The 23,786-nt window shown below is 41.7% G+C and overlaps 1 protein-coding gene across 1 annotated transcript in view; it reads right to left on the minus strand.

The window, feature by feature from the left end:
- Nucleotides 1-1,076: 1,076 nt before the first annotated feature.
- mxi1 (max interactor 1, dimerization protein) overlaps nt 1,077-23,786 on the minus strand; it is an 81,867-nt gene continuing 59,157 nt past the window's right edge. Inside the window, exons 4-6 of the mRNA XM_059652943.1 lie at nt 12,135-12,249; nt 11,563-11,734; nt 1,077-8,246 (exon numbers count right to left, since the gene is read on the minus strand). Coding sequence (XP_059508926.1) covers nt 8,083-8,246; nt 11,563-11,734; nt 12,135-12,249 — 451 coding nt within the window. The 3' untranslated portion in view covers nt 1,077-8,082. The remainder of the gene's footprint in view (nt 8,247-11,562; nt 11,735-12,134; nt 12,250-23,786) is intronic.

Consider the following 23,786-nt stretch of genomic DNA (forward strand, 5'->3'; position numbering starts at 1 on the left):
CATGGAATTTAGAAGAATGAGGGGAGTATTTAATAGAAACATGTAAAATTATTAAGGGAATAGGTAAGATAGAAGCTGGGAGGATGTTTCCACTGGTGGTGAAACTATAATTAGGGAGCATTGCCTCAAAATTAGGGGGAGCAGATTTAGGACTGAATTGAGGAGGATTCACCCAAACGGTTGTGAATCAGTGGAATTCCCTGCTCGGTGAAGTAGTTGAGGCTTCCTCACTTAATGTTTTTAAAGCTAAGGTAGATAACTTTTTGAAGAGTAAAGGAATAAAGGATTATGGTGAGAAGGTGGGTAAGTGGAGCTGAGGCCATAAAAAGATCAGGCATGATGTTATTGAATAGCGGAGGTGGTCAGATGGCCTTTTTCTGCTCCTGGTTCTTACTGTTCTCGTGTTATGTTACTACTTAGAGACCCCTTTGATTGGATTTATTAATCAAACCAATGGTGTTATTTATAAATAACTGTTGGAAGTAAAAACAATTGAATTGGTGAAATTTGGGTGCCTTAAGTGCTGTGTTTAACATTTATAACCGATTGATATATTACCATAATTGTAAAAGTAATCATTTACTTTTGCAGCTGCTGAACAGGTTGTGTATTCCACTCATTAAAAAAGTCAACTCATTCAGTAAATTAGGAGAAATATTTAATAAGAAGTCAGTGTTGAAAATTTGCACTAGTGATGTATAATCTGTCATGTTCCAGAAACACCTTTTATATCATTAATTTGAGAATTTAAGATTGAAGTCAGAATCAACAAGAGTGATATGAGCTCGAATCTGGAGAGGAAGTGTTGAGATTTGTTTTTCAGTCATATTTTAGGTGTGTTTACATTTACTTTCAGACTACCTTGCACTGATCATTGTCCACTCAATACATTTTTTTTCGAATTCATTTGTAGGACGTGGGCATCATTGGCTGACCAGCATTTCTTGCCCGTCCCTTGTTGCCCTTGAGAAGGTGGTGGTTAGCTGCCTTTTTGAACCGCTGCAGTCCTGCTGTGGGTTGACCCACAATGCTATTAGGGAGGAAATTAACGAACTTAATGCAGGTGGCACAAGTAATACGGTATTTCACAAAATGAAGTTTTATTTTATGCTTTATACAAGAGGTAAATAAGAGGTTTATCTACAAACACAGTTAAAGCAATATTTCAATTTTAGGGTAGCTTGGGGACAAGTGTGCTATTAGCTTGAACCAGCATGAATTGAGTCTTTACACACATATATTGAGTATTCATTGGGAACAGACAGTCTACCTCAAATGATATATCCTGTTTTCCCCATCACTGCATTCTATTTGAGACTTGTTACAAGCCTCATTTTGTACACTTTGCAGCATGATGATTCAGGCTATAAATGGTTATCAATAATTCTGTTAAAACAATGTTAAAATTATAAATAGCACCCATACTGACACCAGTGCAATTTTGATTACAACCAATAAATGTATGCCACTGCTGTTAAATTGTGTTGCTAACTGAATAGATATGCTAAATTCTAGACTTGGGCACTACCTCACATGTCCTACAGTTACTGCGGGAGGGCCTTGGTCAGCGTTGATCTTTACGGTCAAATAATGCTGGCTTTTGGAATCAAAAATACTAGTTGCTAATTGTGAGGAGGAGGGAAGCGGGGAATAGGAGGAGGAAGAACAGAGAAGGACAAAGAATAGCACTATCCAGATGCTTTCACTGGAATATAATGCAATGAGTTTTGCTGTTTTTAACTATGCTGTATATAATCATCAGCACTTGCCTCAATTACCTATTGCTGAGACAAAAGCCATTTTTTAAAAAAGTTAACTATATTTTTATGTTCGTGTAGTTTGAAAACTAGGATTTTCTAAGTTGAATTTTTAATAGCAAGTGCCAAGTTACTGTAGGTAGGAACAGTAATGTAATCTTGGTATGGTTCATTAAGTCTGATTTAATTTTTAAACATTTGTCTCTTTATGAAAGTTCAGTGTTGACGAAAACTCTTAAGTCTATGTATTGGCGTCCCACTTCCATAAGATGAAGTACTATTTTCTAGGTAGCCTGAGGCCTTTATTTGTAATTGGCAGATGTGCATGCTCCAGCAAGTTAAGATATAGTGGGCTGGCAGTGCTACACAATGGTTTCAAGTTCTGCTGCAAATATTGCAAGTTTCTGTAGGTGCTGCATGAAAGTTCTTAATCTGGAATTGGGCAGTGGCGGAAGGTAAATATTTTATAAGATTATGTTCACCATAACTGACAGTGTTAGCGCGTAAACTCTTGTGACTGTACCATTTCAAAAGATGCAAATGCAATCTGTATCTTGGGTGAGATAAAAAGTGATAAATGGTAGAAAACTAAATGGAAGGGGCAAGAAATGCAACTTGCGTAGACTGAAATTTTATCCACTTGTTCAGTATTTTACTAAATTTCAGTACTTATAGAAAATATCAACTGGGAAAGCTGTTGAAAATTTGTGACAAGCTGTGTAGAAATCACTAAATCAAGAGAATTACACATTGTTCCTCAAAGTACATTCCAACTATATAATAAAAAATAGAGAGCTGCAGATGCTGGAAATCAGAAGCAGAAACAAAAATTGGTTGAAAACCTCAGCAAGTCTGGCCGCATCTGTGGAGAGAAAACAGAGTTAATGTTTCAGGTCTAAATTCTGACTAGTCATTGGACCAGAAACATTAGCTCTACTTTCTCTCCAGATGGTGGCAGACCTACTTAATTTTTTTTCAGCAACTTCTGTTTTTGTTACATTCCAACTATGGCAGATTAATCATGTATTTGGAGGGATGGGAGCATAATAATTATTTTTGATCCTTAAATTATTTCAATTTTAAGACAGTATGATGCAACCATTCTTCCTATGCAGACAGTAAACAACTTAGTAGCTGTCTACAGTTATTTTGATTGCAACTGATTTTGGTATAACTTTGGGGGAGAACTTGTCAACAGAAATTTGGCATATTTGTGTAGGTATATTGATAGGGATAATCAATCAAATCTGGGCAAAATATTGAATCTCAGATGTGCTTGGTGGCATCGAGATGAGTAATTAAACTATAGCTTTTATTGTGCTTACTATTCAGGTTATTATTTATTGCTTACTTCTCATGAGCTGACTTTTAGCCAGGAAGTTATCAGAAAATAACAAATAACTAAGGAAAATTTTAGTTGTTTGAGTTGAGATTAAATGAGGTTAAATAATTAGCAAGCATTTCACATTTTGCAAACTTTGCCTTCAAGTCAAGTGGGCTAGGAGTGAACTGAATTGCAACAAACTGCTTTGATCAGTTAGAATATAAAACACGACTGATCCTGTCACATTTGGTGTTCAGAATTCTAAGAATTGATATTTTATAGAAATTTGTTCCTGTACCAATGTTGCATCAATTTTAAAATGACTTACAGTAGTATTTTGGAAGAGTTTCTGTAGTCTTATTTCTCCTAACTGAAAGATGAAGAACGCACTTTTTTTTTGTCTGGATGATAGAACTTACATTAATATAGTGGGATTTGCGACTTATGGACATTCAAAAGATTTAACAGACAATGAGGTACACTTGTGTTGGATGACAGACCAGTCTGGTGGTCACAGACTTGCAAGTAACAAATTACAATCTACCAAATTTGTAAGTGGGAAGGAAAACTAATGAAATTGCAGTAAGTTGTTGAGCACTAAATGTTACTAGATAACTTAGAAAGGGTGGACGCTGAGAAGTTGTTTCCGTTAGATGGGGAGACTAGGACCCATAGGCACAGCCTTAAAATTAGAGGGGGTAAACTTAAAACGGAAATGAGACGACATTTCTTCAGCCAGAGTGGTGGGCTTGTGGAATTCATTGCCACAGAGTGCAGTGGAGGCTGGGACATTAAATGCCTTCAAGGCAGAGACTGATAAATTCTCGATCTCAAAAGGAATCAAGGGCTACAGGGAGAGAGCAGGGAAGTGGAGTTGAAATGCCCATCAGCTATGATTAAATAACGGAGTGGACTCGATGCGCCGAATGGCCTTACTTCCACTCCTATGTCTTACGGTCTATCATACTAGGATGTCAAATTTGGTGTGAAAGGTTTTAAATTCACTATGGACTTGCATTTTGTTAACATGAAGCAGAGCTAACTATCATTAAGTAACTGGGCTCCAATACTTAGATCGTCTCCAACTTTTGTTTGATTTACATGTTTAGTTTGAGAATAGTACTCGGGTAGGCCTTAGCTCGTTTGAAGGTGGGAGGGAATCAGGTTACTGGAATTTTTCAATCCTTTTGTTTAACCATCCTTTTCATGTTTAAAAGAACATACAGGTCAGTTTAATTTTACTTAATATTTAAAACAAAGTTACACTCAAATGCACTTGGAAGTTCATCTGTGAAAGATATCACTATGTAAGTTAACAGCTGGCATAAATTTACAAAAGTTGTGTTGTATACTATAGGAGAGGGGAGAAAGATGTGTGTTGGGCTGCCTTTACATAATACAGGTACATGATGATTATAGGTCTGTCCTAAAAGTGTGCATATATACAACATTCCTTGTTGAACAATTTAACTTCTGGCATGGAAGGTATAACAAATGAAAAATACTCAACACCGTGTCTGGAAGTGAGGCTTGGACTATGCTTTACAAACAGGAATGTAAATGTTGCTTGAATGTAACCAGATATTGTCATCAATTCAGTGCATATTCGCACAGACTTAGAGCAGGATGATAGTTGCACAGGACTGCTGTAAAACCAGCAGCCCAGTTTTTGTACTTTAAAATCCAGATATTATGCAGTGGCATCAATTAAGATGGGGGGGGTGGGGAGGATTTCCAAATTATCCATCTGAAGTAAAACTGATACAAAGCATTACTACCTGTATTAAGTATGAAGATTATGATCAAGAGCAACACAAAGCTCTGCATACTTTGAGTATTAAACTCTGGTTAGTGCCATTAACCAGTTTCTTTTTCACGTCTGCTTCTTTAAAGAGCTAATCAAGCTAATCCATCATAAAAATAACCTATAACAAAACCCACAAAGCGCTTGGAAATTTTAATTGTTGCCAAATATTTATTGCTGACTGTTACTGCTGAACGTAAAGGGAAAGATATCACACATTTCTGCGCATTATATCAAACTTTAATAGCATCAAAATACTGTGTTGAAATAGGTTCATTTTTTTGCACTATCACTGTAATGATGTAATTTAAGGCTTTTTTGGTAGTATTGTGCCATTCGTTGGACTTTTGTGTTCTCACCCGCAACTGAGTTTTTTTTTCAACCTACTGTTACATTTCTGAACTGCCTGTATTCCTGTCAATCTTCTGTACACAAAATTCCTGTTACTCATGATTTTATTGCAACAGTTGTTTGCAAGTATGCAGTAACCAGATCTGAATAAGTGGGAGATTTGAATACACATATTAAAACATGTAACTGCTGCATCCAAAGTGGCTTTTGACAAAATTCAAAGAACTGCTTCAGCTTTACTGAATGCTCAACATTCAAATTTGTTAAGTCATATTACTAAAGTCAAACCAAGAACTCTAGTAATATTAACTGAATCTGCCAGTCCCGGCTAATTTGCTTTACCCTTTAAGAAGATTAAGGTACTGTATGACTTCAATTGCAAGGAGCTTGGATGATAACCAGGTTTACTTCTAAATGATCTTAAGTGAAAGTGAAAAAGCATACAACTTACTGGATTTTGGTCATCAATGAAATCAGATTCAGATAATATCTATAGGATATGTCTCATGTAGACCTATGGAAGTTGCTGTACATTATTAAGTGTAATCCTAGAAATACACAAGGAATCTGTTGGTTTATCAGTCACAGGATTCTGTAGCCGAGTGCTCTGATTTTTTTTTAAAAAAGCTGCCTTTGTTTTACATTCAAGTTCTGCTCACTTAGAAGATAAGTGGCAGAGGGAAACAAAAAAGTGAGGATGTTTAAAATATATTGCAGAGCTGCCAGGTAAACGTACTGACCATATGATAACTAACTAAACCAATTAGGGCTGGTAAGAAGGTAAATATAATCTACCAAGTAAGCAGTTTCAAATTTGTTACAATTGTGTCCCAAATAACTGTCACTGAGTAGCACCAGAATTAAATTCTTATCTGTTTTAACTTATTTAATGTGAAAAAAATTCTAAAATTTTCAGAGTTTCTCAGAGCATGAAATTCTTTTGGCTTCCTTTCATAGTTTTAGTTAGAAACTCTATAGAAAACACATGCAGTAGGTAATATGTCATTGCCTTTAGTGAAATTTGAAGCATTTTAGCAACATTGCGTTTGTAAATATTTGTACAAGCCCAGTTAAAACTGTAACCTGTAACAATTCCTCCCACAAAGAGGCAAACAAATGTACCAAGGATGACCCAGATTTACTTGAAGTTTAGATCTCCTTAAAATAGACCACTTCCAATTATGTAAGCCAGACCCAACACAAAGACCCAATGCTTGGTTTCTGACCTGAAATGCTTCATACTAGTGTGTAATTGAAGGGTTGTTTGAGTGTATGCAAGTGCTTTCTTATCAACTGAAATTAAAAGTATTTAATTTTGAGAAATAGTACTAATTTCCCAAATTGTTTACTGGTTGATTTTAAAATGCATATTTCTAGCACAGAATCTCACTCATCAACAACACATCGGCAAATCATGGGAGTAACTACCCATGATTTTTTGGTCAAAAAATTTAATGGGTGAAACGTGTAACACAACTACAATATCCTGATAAGCACTTCAACTCTAGGAGTCTTGGAGTGGTGATTATTTTCTGGGGCAATGGCATTACAACAAGCCACAATTCTTAAAGTAATTGCCAGGATATTCGAGATAAAAGGGAGGCCTAATTTTTCATTTTTTAAAACCAAATTGAAATATTTGACTTACTAGAACTTCAATGGGCAAAATTTAAATTCAAACATAAAGACCCTGGGGCCTAATCAAACTTAGTGGTTTTTAAATTTCAGTTAAAGATGATATACTAAATATGCAGGCTGTAGACCTGAATCTCTCTCTGATGCTCCAATAGTTGACACCAACATATTTTACAATAGCAACAATAGAACCTTTCACTTCTCTATAAAAACACCATTAACAGTGTGCTGCAACGTGCACATATGTCAACAGCTACAACAGATACAAAGCTCATAGGTTTCTATTCCTGCAAAGCTAATTTAATAACTTTATCGGTTTGACGGCTTCAAGTTCCTGCTTATGAAGGAGGTGGAGAGGTCAGGGTTATGCTTATAGTAATCAGGCCATTCTATTATAGAACTAAGATTGGAGTGCAGTGCAGAAAAAAGATTAAGATTAAACTATTTTTAAGCTGCTCTTGAATACATGCAGGGACAACTAGATAAGAGACACTAACTTCATGACAACACAATGCACAACTTAGAAGGCACAACATTAGCACAAAAAATAAACAAAAGAAGTAAACAGTCCCCAAGATGTAACTTCATAAAACTTGGAGCATCAAAAAGGGACTGAGACTTTTGTTTTGCTCACACCAAATAAAATCAGCCATAAATTACCAATTTGGTAAAATGTTTTTTGATCTCTATTTGGGGTAGTTTTTTCTTTCTATAGTAAACAGATTTTTAAACAATCTGATTGGTGAGGTCTCCATAAAGAGAACATCTTTTCCGGTTTTTATAATGGAAATGAAGACCTCCAAGTGCAGGTTAGAAACAATCTGTCAGGAAGTCATAAACTTTCTGACATTGTTCAAATCACATCAGAACTCAGGGCTACACAACAAGATGCTCTTCAGCTTAAAAGTGCATTTTTTTAAAAAAAGGCTTGTATCTTCCAACTACATTGACACTAATGGATTATCTGCGAATACACAAAGAAACAATCTGAATAGTGGTCATGCTTTGTACCCACAATGCTATGCACTATGTGCTATTTCCTCAAAACAATGCAATGTAGGTCAGTACTAGGTGAGTGCCTTGTGCATAAAGTATTGTAGTACAAGTGCATGCCCTTAACCTATTGTTTTTCCACAAAGTCCAAAGCTGAAGTAGCCAGTCATATTGTGATCCCTCAAACATATTTGCAGGTAGCTTCACAGTTGTCCTCTTTAAATTGACGAGGACAGCTTTATGCTGCAGCTGGAGTAGCCTTCATCACTACCAACACTTTGGAGGCTGCTGTGGTCGTCAAGGTCGCTGATGCTGGAAGTGCTAATATCGTCCATGTCTCCATGGGAGAACTCTGTGCTCTCAACATCCACCTCAATCTCTTCTGGAAATAAGCAATGGCAAATCATTAGTACTGTATCAGGTAATACTGTCAAACATATTGGTTTATTTTGAGGTTTAAGTTAGTTAGACCCATACGTTTGCATTATAATTTGAGAGGCTATGCTCAAGAGTTGACTTAAAAAAAACATGGCAAATGTAAGATATCGTACTACCAACCATATGACCTCAGTCTTCACCCAATAGTGCTCAGTTACACATGTTTCAAAAACTCCCCCCTTTAAAATACAGCCTAACTCCTGCTCCATTCCTGTGTATATACATATACAGTAATAGAGTCAGACAGCACAGAAACGATTCCAACTCATCCATGCCAACTAAGTTTCCTAAACTAAACTAGTCTCATTTGCCTGCATTTGGTCCAATTCCCTGTAAACCTTTCCTATTCACTTACCTGTCCAAATGCCTTTTAAATGTTCTAACTGCACCAGCATCTACCACTTTCTCTGGCAGTTCATTCCATATACAAATCACCCTGTGTGAAAATGTTGTTCCCTCGGGTTCCTTTTAAATGGTTTTTCCTCTCTCCTTAAAAATATGTCTTCTAATTTTGAATCTCCCAACCTAGGGAAAAGACCTTTGCTATTCACCTTATCTATGTTGCACAAGATTTTATAAACCTTAAAAAAGATCACCTGTCAAGCTTCCCAGCTTACCCGACCTCCCCGTATAACTCAAACTCTCCAGACCCAGCAACATCCTGATAACTTTTTCTGCACCCTCTCCAATTCAATAATAAATTATTTCTAAAGTCGGACAACCCAGAGCTGCACACAGTACTCCTACACTCAGTTGTCTCAGTAATGATGGCAAGCATGCTAAACGCCTTCTTAACCACTCTGTCTATGTGTGGCATAACTTTCAAAGAACTATATACCTTAATCCCTAGGTCTCTCTCTTTGACAACACTACCCAGTGCCCTACCATTAACTGCACAAGTCCTGTTCTTAGACAACAAAATGTGAGGCTGGATGAACACAGCAGGCCAAGCAGCATCTCAGGAGCACAAAAGCTGACGTTTCGGGCCTAGACCCTTCATCAGAGAGGGGGATGGGGTGAGGGTTCTGGAATAAATAGGGAGAGAGGGGGAGGCGGACCGAAGATGGAGAGAAAAGAAGATAGGTGGAGAGGAGAGTACAAGTGGGGAGGTAGGGAGGGGATAGGTCAGTCCAGGGAAGACGGACAGGTCAAGGAGGTGGGATGAGGTTAGTAGGTAGACGGGGGTGCGGCTTGGGGTGGGAGGAAGGGATGGGTGAGAGGAAGAACAGGTTAGGGAGGCAGAGACAGGTTGGACTGGTTTTGGGATGCAGTGGGTGGAGGGGAAGAGCTGGGCTGGTTGTGTGGTGCAGTGGGGGGAGGGGACGAACTGGGCTGGTTTAGGGATGCAGTTGGGGAAGGGGAGATTTTGAAACTGGTGAAGTCCACATTGATACCATTAGGCTGCAGGGTTCCCAGGCGGAATATGAGTTGCTGTTCCTGCAGCTTTCGGGTGGCATCATTGTGGCACTGCAGGAGGCCCATGATGGACATGTCATCTAAAGAATGGGAGGGGGAGTGGAAATGGTTTGCGACTGGGAGGTGCAGTAGTTTGTTGCGAACTGAGCGGAGGTGTTCTGCAAAGCGGTCTCCAAGCCTCCGCTTGGTTTCCCCAATGTAGAGGTAGCCACACCGGGTACAGTGGATGCAGTATACCACATTGGCAGATGTGCAGGTGAACCTCTGCTTAATGTGGAATGTCATCTTGGGGCCTGGGATAGGGGTGAGGGGGGAGGTGTGGGGGCAAGTGTAGCATTTCCTGCGGTTGCAGGGGAAGGTGCCGGGTGTGGTGGGGTTGGAGGGCAGTGTGGAGCGAACAAGGGAGTCACGGAGAGAGTGGTCTCTCCGGAAAGCCGACAGGGGTGGGGATAGAAAAATGTCTTGGGTGGTGGGATCGGATTGTAGACGGCGGAAGTGTCGGAGGATGATGCGTTGTATCCGGAGATTGGTGGGGTGGTGTGTGAGAACGAGGGGGATCCTCTTTGGGCGGTTGTGGCGGGGGCGGGGTGTGAGGACGTGTTGCGGGAAATACGGGAGACGCGGTCAAGGGCGTTCCCGATCACTGTGGGGGGAAAGTTGCGGTCCTTGAAGAACTTCGACATCTGGGATGTGCACGAGTGGAATGTCTGGTCGTGGGAGCAGATGCAGCGAAGGCAGAGGAATTGGGAATAGGGGATGGAATTTTTGCAGGAGGGTGGGTGGGAGGAGGTGTATTCTAGGTAGCTGTGGGAGTCGGTGGGCTTGAAATGGACATCAGTTACAAGCTGGTTGCCTGAGATGGAGACTGAGAGGTCCAGGAAGGTGAGGGATGTGCTGGAGATGGCCCAGGTGAACTGAAGGTTGGGGTGGAAGGTGTTGCTGAAGTGGATGAACTGTTCGAGCTCCTCTTGGGAGCAAGAGGCGGCGCCGATACATCAATGTACCGAAGGAAGAGGTGGGGTTTGGGGCCTGTGTAGGCCTATCTTCTTTTCTCTCCATCTTCGGTCACATCTACCTACTAACCTCATCCCACCTCCTTGACTTGTCCATCTTCCCTGGACTGACCTATCTCCTCCCTACCTCCCCACCTATACTCTCTCCACCTATCTTCTTTTCTCTCCATCTTCGGTCCGCCTCCCCCTCTCTCCCTATTTATTCCAGAACCCTCACCCCATCCCCCTCTCTGATGAAGGGTCTAGGCCCGAAACGTCAGCTTTTGTGCTCCTGAGATGCTGCTTGGCCTGCTGTGTTCATCCAGCCTCACATTTTGTTGTCTTGGATTCTCCAGCATCTGCAGTTCCCATTATCTCAAGTCCTGTTCTTGTTCATTTTAGTAAAATGCAATATCTTGCATTTATCCAAATTAAACTCCATCTGCCAATTCTCAGTCCATTGGCCCAAGTTATTAAGATACCTTTGTAATCTTAGATAACCTTCTTCATGGAGATCAGTACTCTTCCTAATGTATTAGATTTCAAATGATGGAGTTTATAGACTTGAAAAACCTGTATACCACCTGAGTGTTATTATTTCACAAAATAGCCAAGAGGCATTCCATTGTGTGACGAAGTACAGCCATTTGCCAACATTGCTGGGGATATATCCTTTCTAATCCTTCTAAAAAAGGCTTCATTATAAACTTCAGCACACGCATGTTGATCTTTTTATGCTATAGATTATGATTATCATGAGCAGACATGATCATTCTGGGTTTTAGATGTGATAAAATACATCACTATTACATAGAAAATGATTGTGGACACAAACAGTTTACGAAATACTACCTCGTTCTGAATCTGAATGATCAGAGAAGACAGTGGACCCTATGCTATCCATTCGTATTCGTTCATTTTCTGGCAGACCCTGTAGCTGTTCTAGTCTCCTCTTTAAAAAACGATGTTCCCTTTCCAGATGTTCAATCTGGTACAGTGACTTCCTATCCAGCTCTTCAAGTTTCTACAGATAAAACACAAAATGAATTTGATTTAACAGAGCAAGCTAATCAAAGGACTGAATTGCCAGGTTAAACATCAGAATTCACAGCAGTAGTTTAGACAGGTCATTAACACATGTTGTACACGTATGTCAACATCCAATACAGGGAATTCCATCACTATGATTCAGAGAAAGCTGTTAACAAAAAAAAACTGCATTTAATCAAATGCTTTAGAAATTGGGACTCGGTATTAGTTCATAATTTTCTCATCTTCTATGATGGGTCCAAGGGAGTAACATTCCCTAATAATTTATTCATAGCATGACTAAATGACCATTGTAATTGCAAAACAGATTGAAAGATGTTAAGAATTTATTGGCTTCTGACATTGAAAAATGCAGTTATACAGATGTGCTTTACCTTAATGTGTGCTTTGGCTTTGTTGAGTAAACCAAGAGTAGTGTGTCTGGTACACTCTGATCCCAGTGGTATAAGTTCCTTCAATCGCTCTAAACAGAGACGAAGGTGTGCTCGTCTGTAAACAGAAATACATCAACTTGTCAAGTACTCAACCAACAAAAAGCCAGAAATATTCACTGACATTAAATATACAATAACACAGATAATAGTTTACTTCAGACATCTAATGTTAATTGTCCACCTAACAAAACAAAATGTCAATATTTTCTTAGATAATGGGAACTGCAGATGCTGGAGAAGCCAAGACAACAAAATGTGAGGCTGGATGAACACAGCAGGCCAAGCAGCATTTTGTTCTCCTGAGATGCTGCTTGGCCTGCTGTGTTCATCCAGCCTCACATTTTGTTGTCAATATTTTCTTTGCTGATATATCAGCAGCTTTCTTTCTTTGTGGAACTTCCCTTGTACAAAATAAGCCCACATCAAATATTTCATTTCCAACTCAGTGATCCATCATGAATAGCCTTCAAATCAATATTTATTTTAGTTACAATATAGTAATTTCTGAAATAATCTGCAGGTTACTTCTCAGGATCCAAGTTGGAAAGGTGCAAAGGAGGCCATTAAGAGATTAGGTTACAAGCTTTCTTACAATTTCATAGAATATCAAGAGCAGGTTCATTTTCTCGAGTCCAAAAGAGAGCTAGTGAGCAGATAGAGGTCTGAGATCTTGCAGGCTGACTGTGCCAAACTACAGGGCCAAGCCCATATTCGGAGAATGCCCAACTGAGGTCGCAGCAAGGCCCACTTAAGACGCTGACCAGCACTGCGAATATCTGAAGTTACACCATCTTGAGCTGGAGCCCACAGGGCCAAGTAGGTGCGAGAATGGCTTGTGCCAAAAAAAAGGGGGGAGTGAGGTTACAATAAGGCAAAGATGGAAGGGAATATCCAGTGGATGCAGAAGGAGGTCCAGAAAGGAAGCCACTGATGGAAATTCTATCTTCACTTTCTCAACTGACGTTCAAGAAGGGTGATCTGCTGGGCTTCACCCCATCTCCAAATTCCTACTTTGGCCCCAAAACTGTGGCTAGGCAAGAAATGAACCTCAATAATTTGCTAGTAAAGGGCATCAATTTGGGAGGGGGCAGATAGTCCACCCTCAGCCTCACTGTCACCTCCACCAAATAAAGTTGCAAAGACGAGGAATTTCTTCAGATGGTGATTAGTGAATCTGTGGAACTTAGCCTTCACAGCTTTCTGTGGCAAAGTCATTGTATGTATTTAAGATAGAGAGAGAGAGAGAGAGAGAGATATCAGTTCTTGATTAGTAAGGGAATCGAGGATTACAAGGAAAAGGTAGGAGAATACAGTTGAGAAACATATCAGACATGTTCAGATGATGGCGAAGACTAAATTGGACAAATGGGCTAAGTCTTTTCCTACATCTTATGGCCTCTAATGTTCTGTTTCTTCAAATTGAGCTTCACTCTGTCTAAAGACTGTGTACTGTTGGTGGAGTTGTGGATAGTGTGGAGGGCTGTTGCAGATTGCAACGGAACATTGACAGGATGCAGTGCTGGGCAAAGAAGTGGCAGATGGAATTCAACCCAGAGAAGTGTGAAGCGATTCATTTTGGAAGGCTGAATTTGAATGCAGAATACAGGGTTAATGGCAGGATTCTTGTCAGTGTGGAGGAACAGAGGGATCTTGTGGTCCACATCCACAGATCCCTCAAAGTTGTTACCCAAGTTGATGGCATTGTTAAGAAAGCAAATGGTATGTTGGCTGTCATTGGCAGGGGAGTTGGGTTTAAGAGCTGCAAGGTTATGCTGCATCTCTATAAAGCCCTGGTTAGACACGCTTAGAATACTGTGTTCAGTTCTGGTCACCTCATTATAGGAAGGATATGGAAGCTTTAGAGAGGGTGCAGAGGAGATTTACCAGGATGCTGCCTGGGCTGGAGAATAGGTCTAATGAGGAAAGGTTGAGGGAGCTCGGGCTTTTCTCACTGGAGCAAAGAGGGATGAGAGGTGGCTTGATTGAGGTGTACAAGATGATGAGGCATAGACAGAGTGGATAGAGACTTTTTCACAGAGCAGAAATAACTATTACGAGTGGGCATAATTTTAAGGCCAATTGGAGGAAGGTATAGGGGTGGTCAGAGGTAGATTCTTTACACAAAGAGTGGTGGGTGCATGGAATGCGCTGCCAGCAGTGGTAGTAGAGTCAGATACATTAGGGGCATTTAAGCGACTCTCGGATAGCCACATGGCCGATAGCAAAATGTAGGGTATGGAGGGTAGTTTGACTGTAGAGTAGGAATATAGGCACAACAGAGTGGGCTGAATGGCCTATACTGTGCTGTACTGTTCTATGTTTTTATGTTCTAATTCCTGTTTCCAAACATTTTCCTACAGATTTCTGAGAGGTAATTTCAAATGTGTAAATTGACTTTTAAATCCGAAACACTTGGTTCAATTTTGTCTACTCTTTTGTATTTCCCAACTGATAGAACACAAATCCTAACAGTTTGACTTATTTACTTTGATTGGTCACTGTTCAGTTTATTGTGAAGAAGCCGCTTGATATATACCTACATTTAGTACCAAGCAGCAACATTCAAATGTGCTTATGATTACTCAACTGACAAACTTCATTTACTGGAGACTTGAAAGATTCCAGATTTAAACTCAGTCTTTACTGAATAGCAGACTTGCTGCTTGATAGCAGTAGGGGAAATCCTTAGAGGGGTGGAAATAACAACTGTTTTCGTTAAACAAAGATCATCATCTAGTTACCCTAAATGTAGACTATGAAGCTTGAATGGGCCACTCCCACTGAATGGATATAAAACTGCCGATGTTTCCCAACAATAATGTGGTTTAAGTATAGAAACAGGCACACTGTACCTCAAGTGGTGAATTAAACAACCTATTTTGACAGATTTATTAAAATAAGAAGCATCATATATTCAATTCGCAAAGTTGTCACATGGGATTCAAGGTGAGCTTGCCAATTGGACACATAATTAGCTTAATAGCAGGAGACAGAGAGTAATGTGGGAGAGTTGTTTCTTGGACTGGAGACCTGTCACCAGTGGTGTTTGACAGGGATTGGCTCTGGGTCCACTTTTGGTTGTCATTTATATAAACGATTTGGGTGAGAATATAGAAGGCATGGTTAGTATGTTTGCAGACATCAAAATTGGTGGCATAGTAGACTTCTAAGATTTCAAAGAGAAATTGATCAAACAGGTGAATAGGCCAAAAAAACGGTAGATGGAGTTCAATCTGGATAAATGCAACATACTGCATATTGGCACAACAAACAGGGCTTATACAATAAATGACAGGGCTTTGGGTAATGTTCTGGAACAGAGGAACCCTCGGGTGCAGGTACATAATTCTTTGAAGTTTGCATCACATGTAGACAGGGTGGTTAAAAACACACTTGGCACGCCTGCCTCCGTGGCTTAGTTCTTTTGAGTGGAGGAAGTCATGTTGATATTCTTCAGGACATTGGTCAGGCCTCTCCTGGAAGGATATTTTTAAGCCTGAGAGGGTTCAGAAGAGATTTGCCAGGTGGTTGCTGGGTATGAAAGGCTAGATAGGCTGGACTTTTTTCACTGGAGTGTAAGAGGTTGAGAGGCAAATTTTATAAATGTTCATAAAATGACAGTTAAAGATAAGAGTTAATGATTAGATTAGACTAGATTTCCTACAGTGTGGAAACAGGCCCTTTGGCCCAACAAGTCCACACCGCCTATTACAGCATCCCACTCAGACCCATCGCCCTGTAACGCACACACCCCTGAACACTATGGGCAATTTAACATGGCCAACCCACCTAGCCTGCACATCTTTGGACCGTGGGAGGAAACTGGAGCACCTGGAGGAAACCCAGACATGGGGAGAATGTGCAAACTCCACACAGACAGTTACCCGAGGTCCTGGTACTGTGAGGCTGCAGTGCTAATCATTGAGCCACCGTGCCGCCCCAATGGTAGTTTTCTTTTCCCTAGACTGAGGCATTTCAAGACTAGGGGACACATTTTTAAGGTGAGAGAAGAGAGATTCAAAAAAGACATTAGGAGCAATTTTTTTTTACACAGAGGGTGGTTCATGTGTGAAAAGAACTTCCTGAGCAAGTGTTGGTCATGGGTACAATTACAAACACATTTGGATAAGTGCATGAATAAGAAAGGTTTGGGGGATTCTGGGCCAGGAGCAGGCAGGTGGGACTAGTTTAGTTTGGGGTTATGTTTGGACCGAAGGGTCTGTTTCCATGCTGTATGTCTCAATGATACTATAATTACATTTAAAGCATTCAATTAATTAGTAATCTCTGGACTTAGCATAAAATAGTTGTTCATGGTAACAACTGCCACGTTGCCTTGATTTTACTTATATTGTTTTTTTATATTGAAATTTTGAAGCCAGAAGCTCATGTACTTTGGACATGCATATCTAGCTGACTGACAGCTGTAGGGGTACAGTGGAATACACCCTGGCAAGTTTCCGCATTCACTTGTCCAAAACTGCCATAACATCAACAGGAGGAAAATCTCATTCAGAGTGCCTGTATTTGAAAGATATGACTCATGTTGTGCATCAATGTACGCTTGAGTACAATAATACTGTGGGTAATTATTGGAGTAGTTATCCTAGACTGTTGATCCAGTGAAGAGTTCAAATCCCAACACAGGCAGCTGGGGAACACAAGTTCTGTAAAGTAATAAACATGCAATAAAAAGCTCCTCACAATAATGGTGACAATAAAAGAAAGAGGTTGTCCTCAAAAACCTATATGATTCACTAATTTTTTCTTCCTTTATTCATTCACAGGATGAGGGTGTCGCTGGCAAGGCGGAATTTATTGCCCATCCCTAATCACCCAGAGGGCAGTTAACAGTCAACCACATTGCTGTGGGACTGGAGTCACATGTAGGCCAGATCAGATAAGAATGGCAGTTTCCTTCCCTAAAGTACATTAGTGAGCCAGATGGGTTTTTCCCGACAATTGACGATGGACTCATGGTCATCATTAGATTCTTAATTCCAGATATTTATTAAATTCAAATTCCACCATCTGCTGTGATTGAATTCAAACCAGTGTCCTCAGAACATTATCTGGGTCTTTAGATTAACAGTCCAGTGATAATATCACTAGGCCATCTCCTCTCTCTATGTACTTTAGGGAGCAATGTGTGCTGTCCTTAACTTGTCTGTGTGTGACTTCAGACTTAGCAATGTGGCAGGCTTTTACATTCTCTTCTAAAATGACCTAGTTGGCTACTCTGTTATAATAATTGTTTTAATTGACGAACAATTAGCGTAACACCATATGAACCACACAGCACTGAGTTAGACAAGGATTTGCCCAGCCAGTTGACCTAGAAGATCCTCATTAATGATTGTGGCTTGTAGCAAGATTGGAAGAGCTCTCCCACAGACAAGACAAGCAACCAGCTGAAAGTCATACACCAGCAATCATACCTTACAATGTCTCAAACATCTCCACTGCCAATCCTGGATCTTCTTTTAAAATGCATTCAGCACCAGAGATGTGCAGCACAGAAACAGATCCTTCAGTCCAACTCCTCCATGCCAACTAGATATCCTAGATGAATGTAGTCCCATTTGCCAGTATTTGGCCCATATCCCTCTAAACCTTTCCTACTCAAGTACCCATTCTGATGGCTTTTAAATGTTGTAATCGTACCAACCTTACCACTTTCTCTAGCAGCTCATTCTACATACCCACCACCCTCTGTGTGAAAAAGTTGCCCCATAGGTCCCTTATAAATCTTTCCCTTCTCACGCTAAACCTATGCCCTCCACTTTTGGATTCATCCACCCCAGGGAAAAGACCTTGTACCCAATCCTTATTCATCATGATTTTATAAACCTCTATAGGGTCACCCCTCAGGCTCCAACATTCCAGGGAAAACAGCCCCAGCCTACTCAGCCTTTTCCTCTTGCTCAAGCCCTCCAACCCTAGCAACTTCCTTGTAAATCTTGTCTGAGCCTTTCAAGTTTCACAAAATCCTTCCTGCAGCAACGAAACCAGAACTGCACATAGCTTTCCAATAGTGGCCAAACTAATGTCCTGTACAGCCATAACATGACCTCCCAACTCTTATACTCAATGCACTGACCAATAAAGGCAAGCATGCAAACTCAGGGATAGTAAGAACTGCAGATGCTGGAGTCAGAGATAACAGTGTGGAGTTGGAGGAATACAGCAGGTCAGGTAGCATCAGAAGAACAGGAAAGTTGACGTCTTGGGTTGGGATCCTTCTTCGGAAATTGGGGGGGTGAAGGGAACTCAGAAATAAATAGAGGAGGGGTGGGGCTGGGGAAGGTAGGTGGGATGGTGATACGTGAGTGCAGGTAGGGAGTGGTGGGGATTGGTCAGTGAGGTAGGAGGAGCACATAGGTGGGACAGATGATGGACAGATTGTGGCCGGTCAAGGAGGCAGGGTAAAGTGGGAAGGTTGGTCAGGGGATGAGGCCGGTGGTGAGGAGATTTTGAAACTGGTAAAATCCACATTTAGGCCACTGGCCTGTAGGCTCCCCAGGTGGAATATGAGGTGCTGTTGCTCCAGTTAGCAGGTGCATCATTGTGACACTGGAGGAGGCCCAGGATGGACATGTCACCCATGAAGTGGGAGAGAGAGTTGAAGGCGTTGTCATTTGTCATGAACAGAGTGCAGTCTCCAAGCCTCCAATTAGTCTCACTGACATAGAGGATGCCACATCGAGAGCAGCAGATGCAATAGACCAAATTGACAGATGTATAGGTGAACTTCTGTCTAATATGGAAGGTTTGTTTGGTGCCTTGAACGGCAGTGAGGGGGGAGGTGCAGGGGCAGGTGTAGCACTTCCTGCGGTTGCAGGGAAAGGTATCAGGGTGGTAGGGCTAGTGGGGAGAATGGAACGGACGAGGGAGACACAGAGAGAGCAGTCCCTACGAAAGGCAGATGGGGTGGGGAGGGAAATATATCTTTGGTTGTGGGTTCAGATTGTAGGTGGTGCAAGTGACAGAGTGTTGGATATGGTGGTTGGTGGGGTGATACGTGAGGACTAGGGATTCTTTGTCTTTGTTGGAGGGAGGGCATGTTAACGCAGAGGCACAGGAAATGTAAGAGATGCAGTTGAGAGCATTTTTGACCACCAAGGTGGGAGATGTTGCAGTCTTTGAAATATGAGGATATCTGGGATGTTTGGGAGTGGAATGCCCCATCTTGGGAGCAGATGTGGCAGAGGTAGAGGAATTGGGAGCAGGGGGATTGCATCATTGCAGGAAGGTGAGTGAGAGGAGGTGTAGTCTCGGTAACTGTGGGAGTCAGTGAGCTTGAAATACATGTCGGTTTCAAGGCGGTCACCAGAGATGGAGACAGAGAGGTCCAGGAAGGAGAGGTATTGAAAATGGTCCAGGTGAATTTGAAGTTGGCGTGAAAGGTGTTAATAAAGTTGATGAACTGCTCAAGCTCCTCATGGGAGCCTGAGGCAGTGCCGATACAGTCATTGATGTAGCAGAGGAAACATGCCAAACACCTTCTTCACTATTCTATCTACCTGTGATTCCACTTTCAAGGAACAATGAACCCGAACTCCAAGGTCTCTTTGTTCAGCAACACTTCCCAGGACTCATGGAATATCGGCATCGCTGGCTCGCCCAGCGTTTATTGTCCATCCCTAGTTGCCTTTGAGAAGATGGTTGTGAGCTGCCTTCTTGAACCACTGCAGTCCATGTGCTGTAGGTTGATCCAAAATGGCCCTGGGGAAGGAATTCCAGGATTCCCACCCAGCAACAGTGGAGGAACAGCAATTTATTTCCAAGTCACGATGGTAAGTGGCTTGGAAGGAAACTTGCAGGCAGTGGTTTTCCCATATACCCACTGCCCTTGCCATTCTGGATGAAAGTGGTCATTGGGTTTGGAAGGTGTTGCCTAAAGATTTTTAGTGAATTTCTGCAGTGCATTTTGTAGATATTACACATTGCTGCCCCTGAGTGCTGGTGGTGGAGTGAGTGGTGCCAATTATGCAGGCTATTCTATCTTGATGATGTAAAGCTTTTTTTGTGTTATTGGAGTTGCACCCATCCAGCTAAATGAGGAGTTTCCATCACACTCCTGACTTGTGCCTTGAGATGACGGACGGACTTTGGGGAGTCAGGTGGTGAGTTACATGCAGACACATTCCCAGCCTGTGACCTGCTCTTGTAGCCACTATGTTTATGGGGTGAGTCCAGTTGGATTTCTGGTCAAAGGTCACCCCAAGGATATTGATAGTGGAGGATTCAATGATGGTAACACCAATGAATGTCAAGGGATGTTGGTTAAATTATCTCTTACTGGAAATGGTCGTTGCCAAATGCTACTTACCACTTGTCGGCCCAGGCCTGGATATTGTCCAGATCTTTTTGCATTTGAACATGAACTACTTCAGTAACTGAGGAGTCATGAACAGTGCTGAACACTGACTGCACAATCATCAGCCAGCCTGATGACAGAAGGTCATTGATGAGGCAGCTAAAGATGGCCGGGCTGAAGACAATACCCTGAGGATCTCCTGCAGCAATATCCTGGAGCAGAGAAGACAGACCTCCAATAGCCATAGCCATCTTCCTATGTTCCAGAACTGATTCCAAACATTGGAGAGTTTGACTCCTGATACCCACCAATTCCAGCTTTGCTCGGGCTTCTTGATGCCACACTTGTCAAATGTGCCCCTGATCTCAAGGGCTGTCACTCTCACCTCACCTCTTTTGTCCATGTTTGAACCAAAGCTGCAATGACGTCAGGAGCTGTGTGGCCCTGGCAGAACCCACGCTGGGCGTCACTGAGCAGGTTATTACTGAGTGTACGCTGCTTGCTAGCACTATACTTTCAGTCACTTTACTGATGATTGATAGTAGACTAATAGGGTGGCAATTGGCTGGGTTGGATTAGTCCTGTTTTCTTGTGTACAGGAGATACCTGTGCCATTTTCACATTGTTGGGTAGGTGCCAATGTTGTAACTGTACCAGAAGAGCTTGGGTAAGGGAGCAGCACATTCTGGCGCACAAGTCTTCAATGCTATTGCTGGAATGTTCTCAGGTTCCATAGCCTTTGCAATATGCAACCTCCAACTATTTCTTAATATCATATGGAGTGAATCAAATTTGCTGAAGATTTATATCTGCGATGTTGGGGACCACTGGAGGAGGCTGAGATGTATCATCCACTTGGCACTTCTGGCTGAAGATTGCTGCAAATATAGTAGCCTTATCTTTTGCACTTGTTATGCGGTCAGAGTCATACGGCAGTCCCTCAGGCTCAATCAGACTTTAGATCAATAAGTTCAAGATGGATGGCAAGTTGAATGCAGACTTTGTAGGCTTGGTGTTTGAATGGTTCAACTGATGATGTGTTTCAAGGTGCTCCCTCTGACCTTCAACTTTACCAGTGTACTCCTGAAGTCTTTTGATGTGTTTGGCGCCTTTCTAATAAATCATATGGTTCGTTTTTGGTTCATCTAATTAACTTCCACGAGTTTGTGGAGATGTTTAATCTCTTAAGGGATGCTTTGAGAACATTTCCAAAGCATATATGCTACGCTCCTGTGAATCAATGGTCACAATGGCCTTCTGAATTTAGCAGCTGCATTCAGAATCACAACGAGATGTCCTGTCCAGTAGAGCTGGTTTTGAGTAATAATGCCTTGCTGATGGGCTGGGCATTTGCCTTGGGAGGGACTGTGGCTGTTGAATCATTTCCTTGTCACTGGCTTTGAAGGACCTTGCAAAGACATTGATGATGATCCAGCTCCAGAGCTTTGAAGCTACTTCCTGTCGATTGTCCAGGTCTTCAAATCATAATGGAGCAAACGATCACTGCTACCCAGTAGAACAAGTCTCTCTCTTTTTAAACTAACGCTCTTCTAGGCCAACAAGGGGCGAAGCCACATTAGATTTGATACTGGGTAATGAGCCCGGCCAGGTGTTAGATTTGGAAGTAGGTGAGCACTTTGGTGATAGCGATCACAATTCTGTTATGTTTACTTTAGTGATGGGAAGGGATAGGTGTATACCACTGGGCAAGAGTTATAGCTGGGGGAAAGGCAATTACGATGAGATTAGGCAAGATTTAGGGAGCACAGAATGGGGAAGGAAACTGCAGGGGATGGGCACATTAGAAGTGTGGAGCTTATTCAAGGAAAAGCTCCTGTGTGTCCTAGATAAATATGTACCCGTCAGGCAGGGAGGAAGCTGTAGAGCGCGGGAGCCGTGGTTTACGAAGGAAGTGGAATCTCTGGTCAAGAGGAAGAAGGCGGCTTCTGTTAGGACGAGATGTGAAGGCTCAGTTAGGGCGCTTGAGGGCTACGAGGTAGCCCGGAAAGACCTAAAGAGAGAGCTCAGAAGAGCCAGGAGGAGACATGAGAAGTTGTTGGCAGATAGGATCAGGGTAAACCCTAAGGCTTTCTATAGGTATTTAAGGAATAAAAGAATGACGAAATAAGATTAGGCCTAATCAAGGATAGTAGTGGGAAGTTGCGTGTGGAGTCAGAGGAGATAGGGGAAGCACTAAATGAATATTTTTCAACAGTATTCACTCTAGAAAACGACAATGTTGTTGAGGAGAATACTGAGATACAGGCTACTAGACTAGGTGGGATTGAGGTTCACAAGGAAGAGGTATTAGAAATCCTACAGAGGTGAAGATAGATAAGTCCCCTGGGCCGGATGTGTTTTATCCTAGGATCCTCTGGGAAGCCAGGGAAGAGATTGCCAAGCCTTTGGCATTGATCTTTAACTCATCTTTGTCTACAGGAATAGTGCCAGATGAGTGGTAGATAGCAAATGTGGTTCCCCGTTCAAGAAGGGGAGTAGAGACAACCCTGGTAATTGTGGACCGGTGAGCCTTACCTCAGTTGTTGGTAAAGTGTTGGAAAAGGTTATAAGGGATAGGATTTATAATCATCCAGAAAAAAATAAATTGATTAGGGATAGTCAGCACGGTTTTGTGAAGGGAAGGTCGTGCCTCACAAACCTTATTGAGTTCTTTGAGAAGGTGGCCAAACAGGTAGATGAGAGTAAACTGGTTGATGTGGTGTATATGGATTTCAGCAAGGCATTCGATAAGGTAACCCACAGTAGGCTATTGTACAAAATGCGGAGGAATGGAATTGTGGGAGATATAGCAGTTTGGATCGGAAATTGGCTTGCTGAAAGAAGACAGAGGGTGGTAGTTGATGGGAAATGTTCATCCTGGAGACCAGTTACTAGTGGTGTACCGCGAGGGTCGGTATTGGGTTCACTGTTGTTTGTCATTTTTATAAATGACCTGGATGAGGGCGTAGAAGGATGGGTTTGTAAATTTGCAAGACGACGCTAAGGTCGGTAGAGTTGTGGAGAGTGACGAAGGATGCTGTAGGTTGCAGACAGACATAGATAAGCTGCAGAGCTGGGCTGAGAGGTGGCAAATGGAGTTTAATGCAGACAAGTGTGAGGTGGTGCACTTCGGTAGGAGTAACCGGAAGGCAAAGTACTGGGCTAATGGTAAGATTCTTGGTAGTGTAGATGAGCAGAGAGATCTCGGTGTCCATGTAACAGATCCTTGAAAGTTGCCACCCAGGTTGACAGGGCTGTTAAGAAGGCGTACA

The sequence above is a fragment of the Stegostoma tigrinum genome, chromosome 20, assembly GCF_030684315.1.
Source record: "Stegostoma tigrinum isolate sSteTig4 chromosome 20, sSteTig4.hap1, whole genome shotgun sequence".
In the NCBI taxonomy this organism is placed as follows: domain Eukaryota; kingdom Metazoa; phylum Chordata; class Chondrichthyes; order Orectolobiformes; family Stegostomatidae; genus Stegostoma; species Stegostoma tigrinum.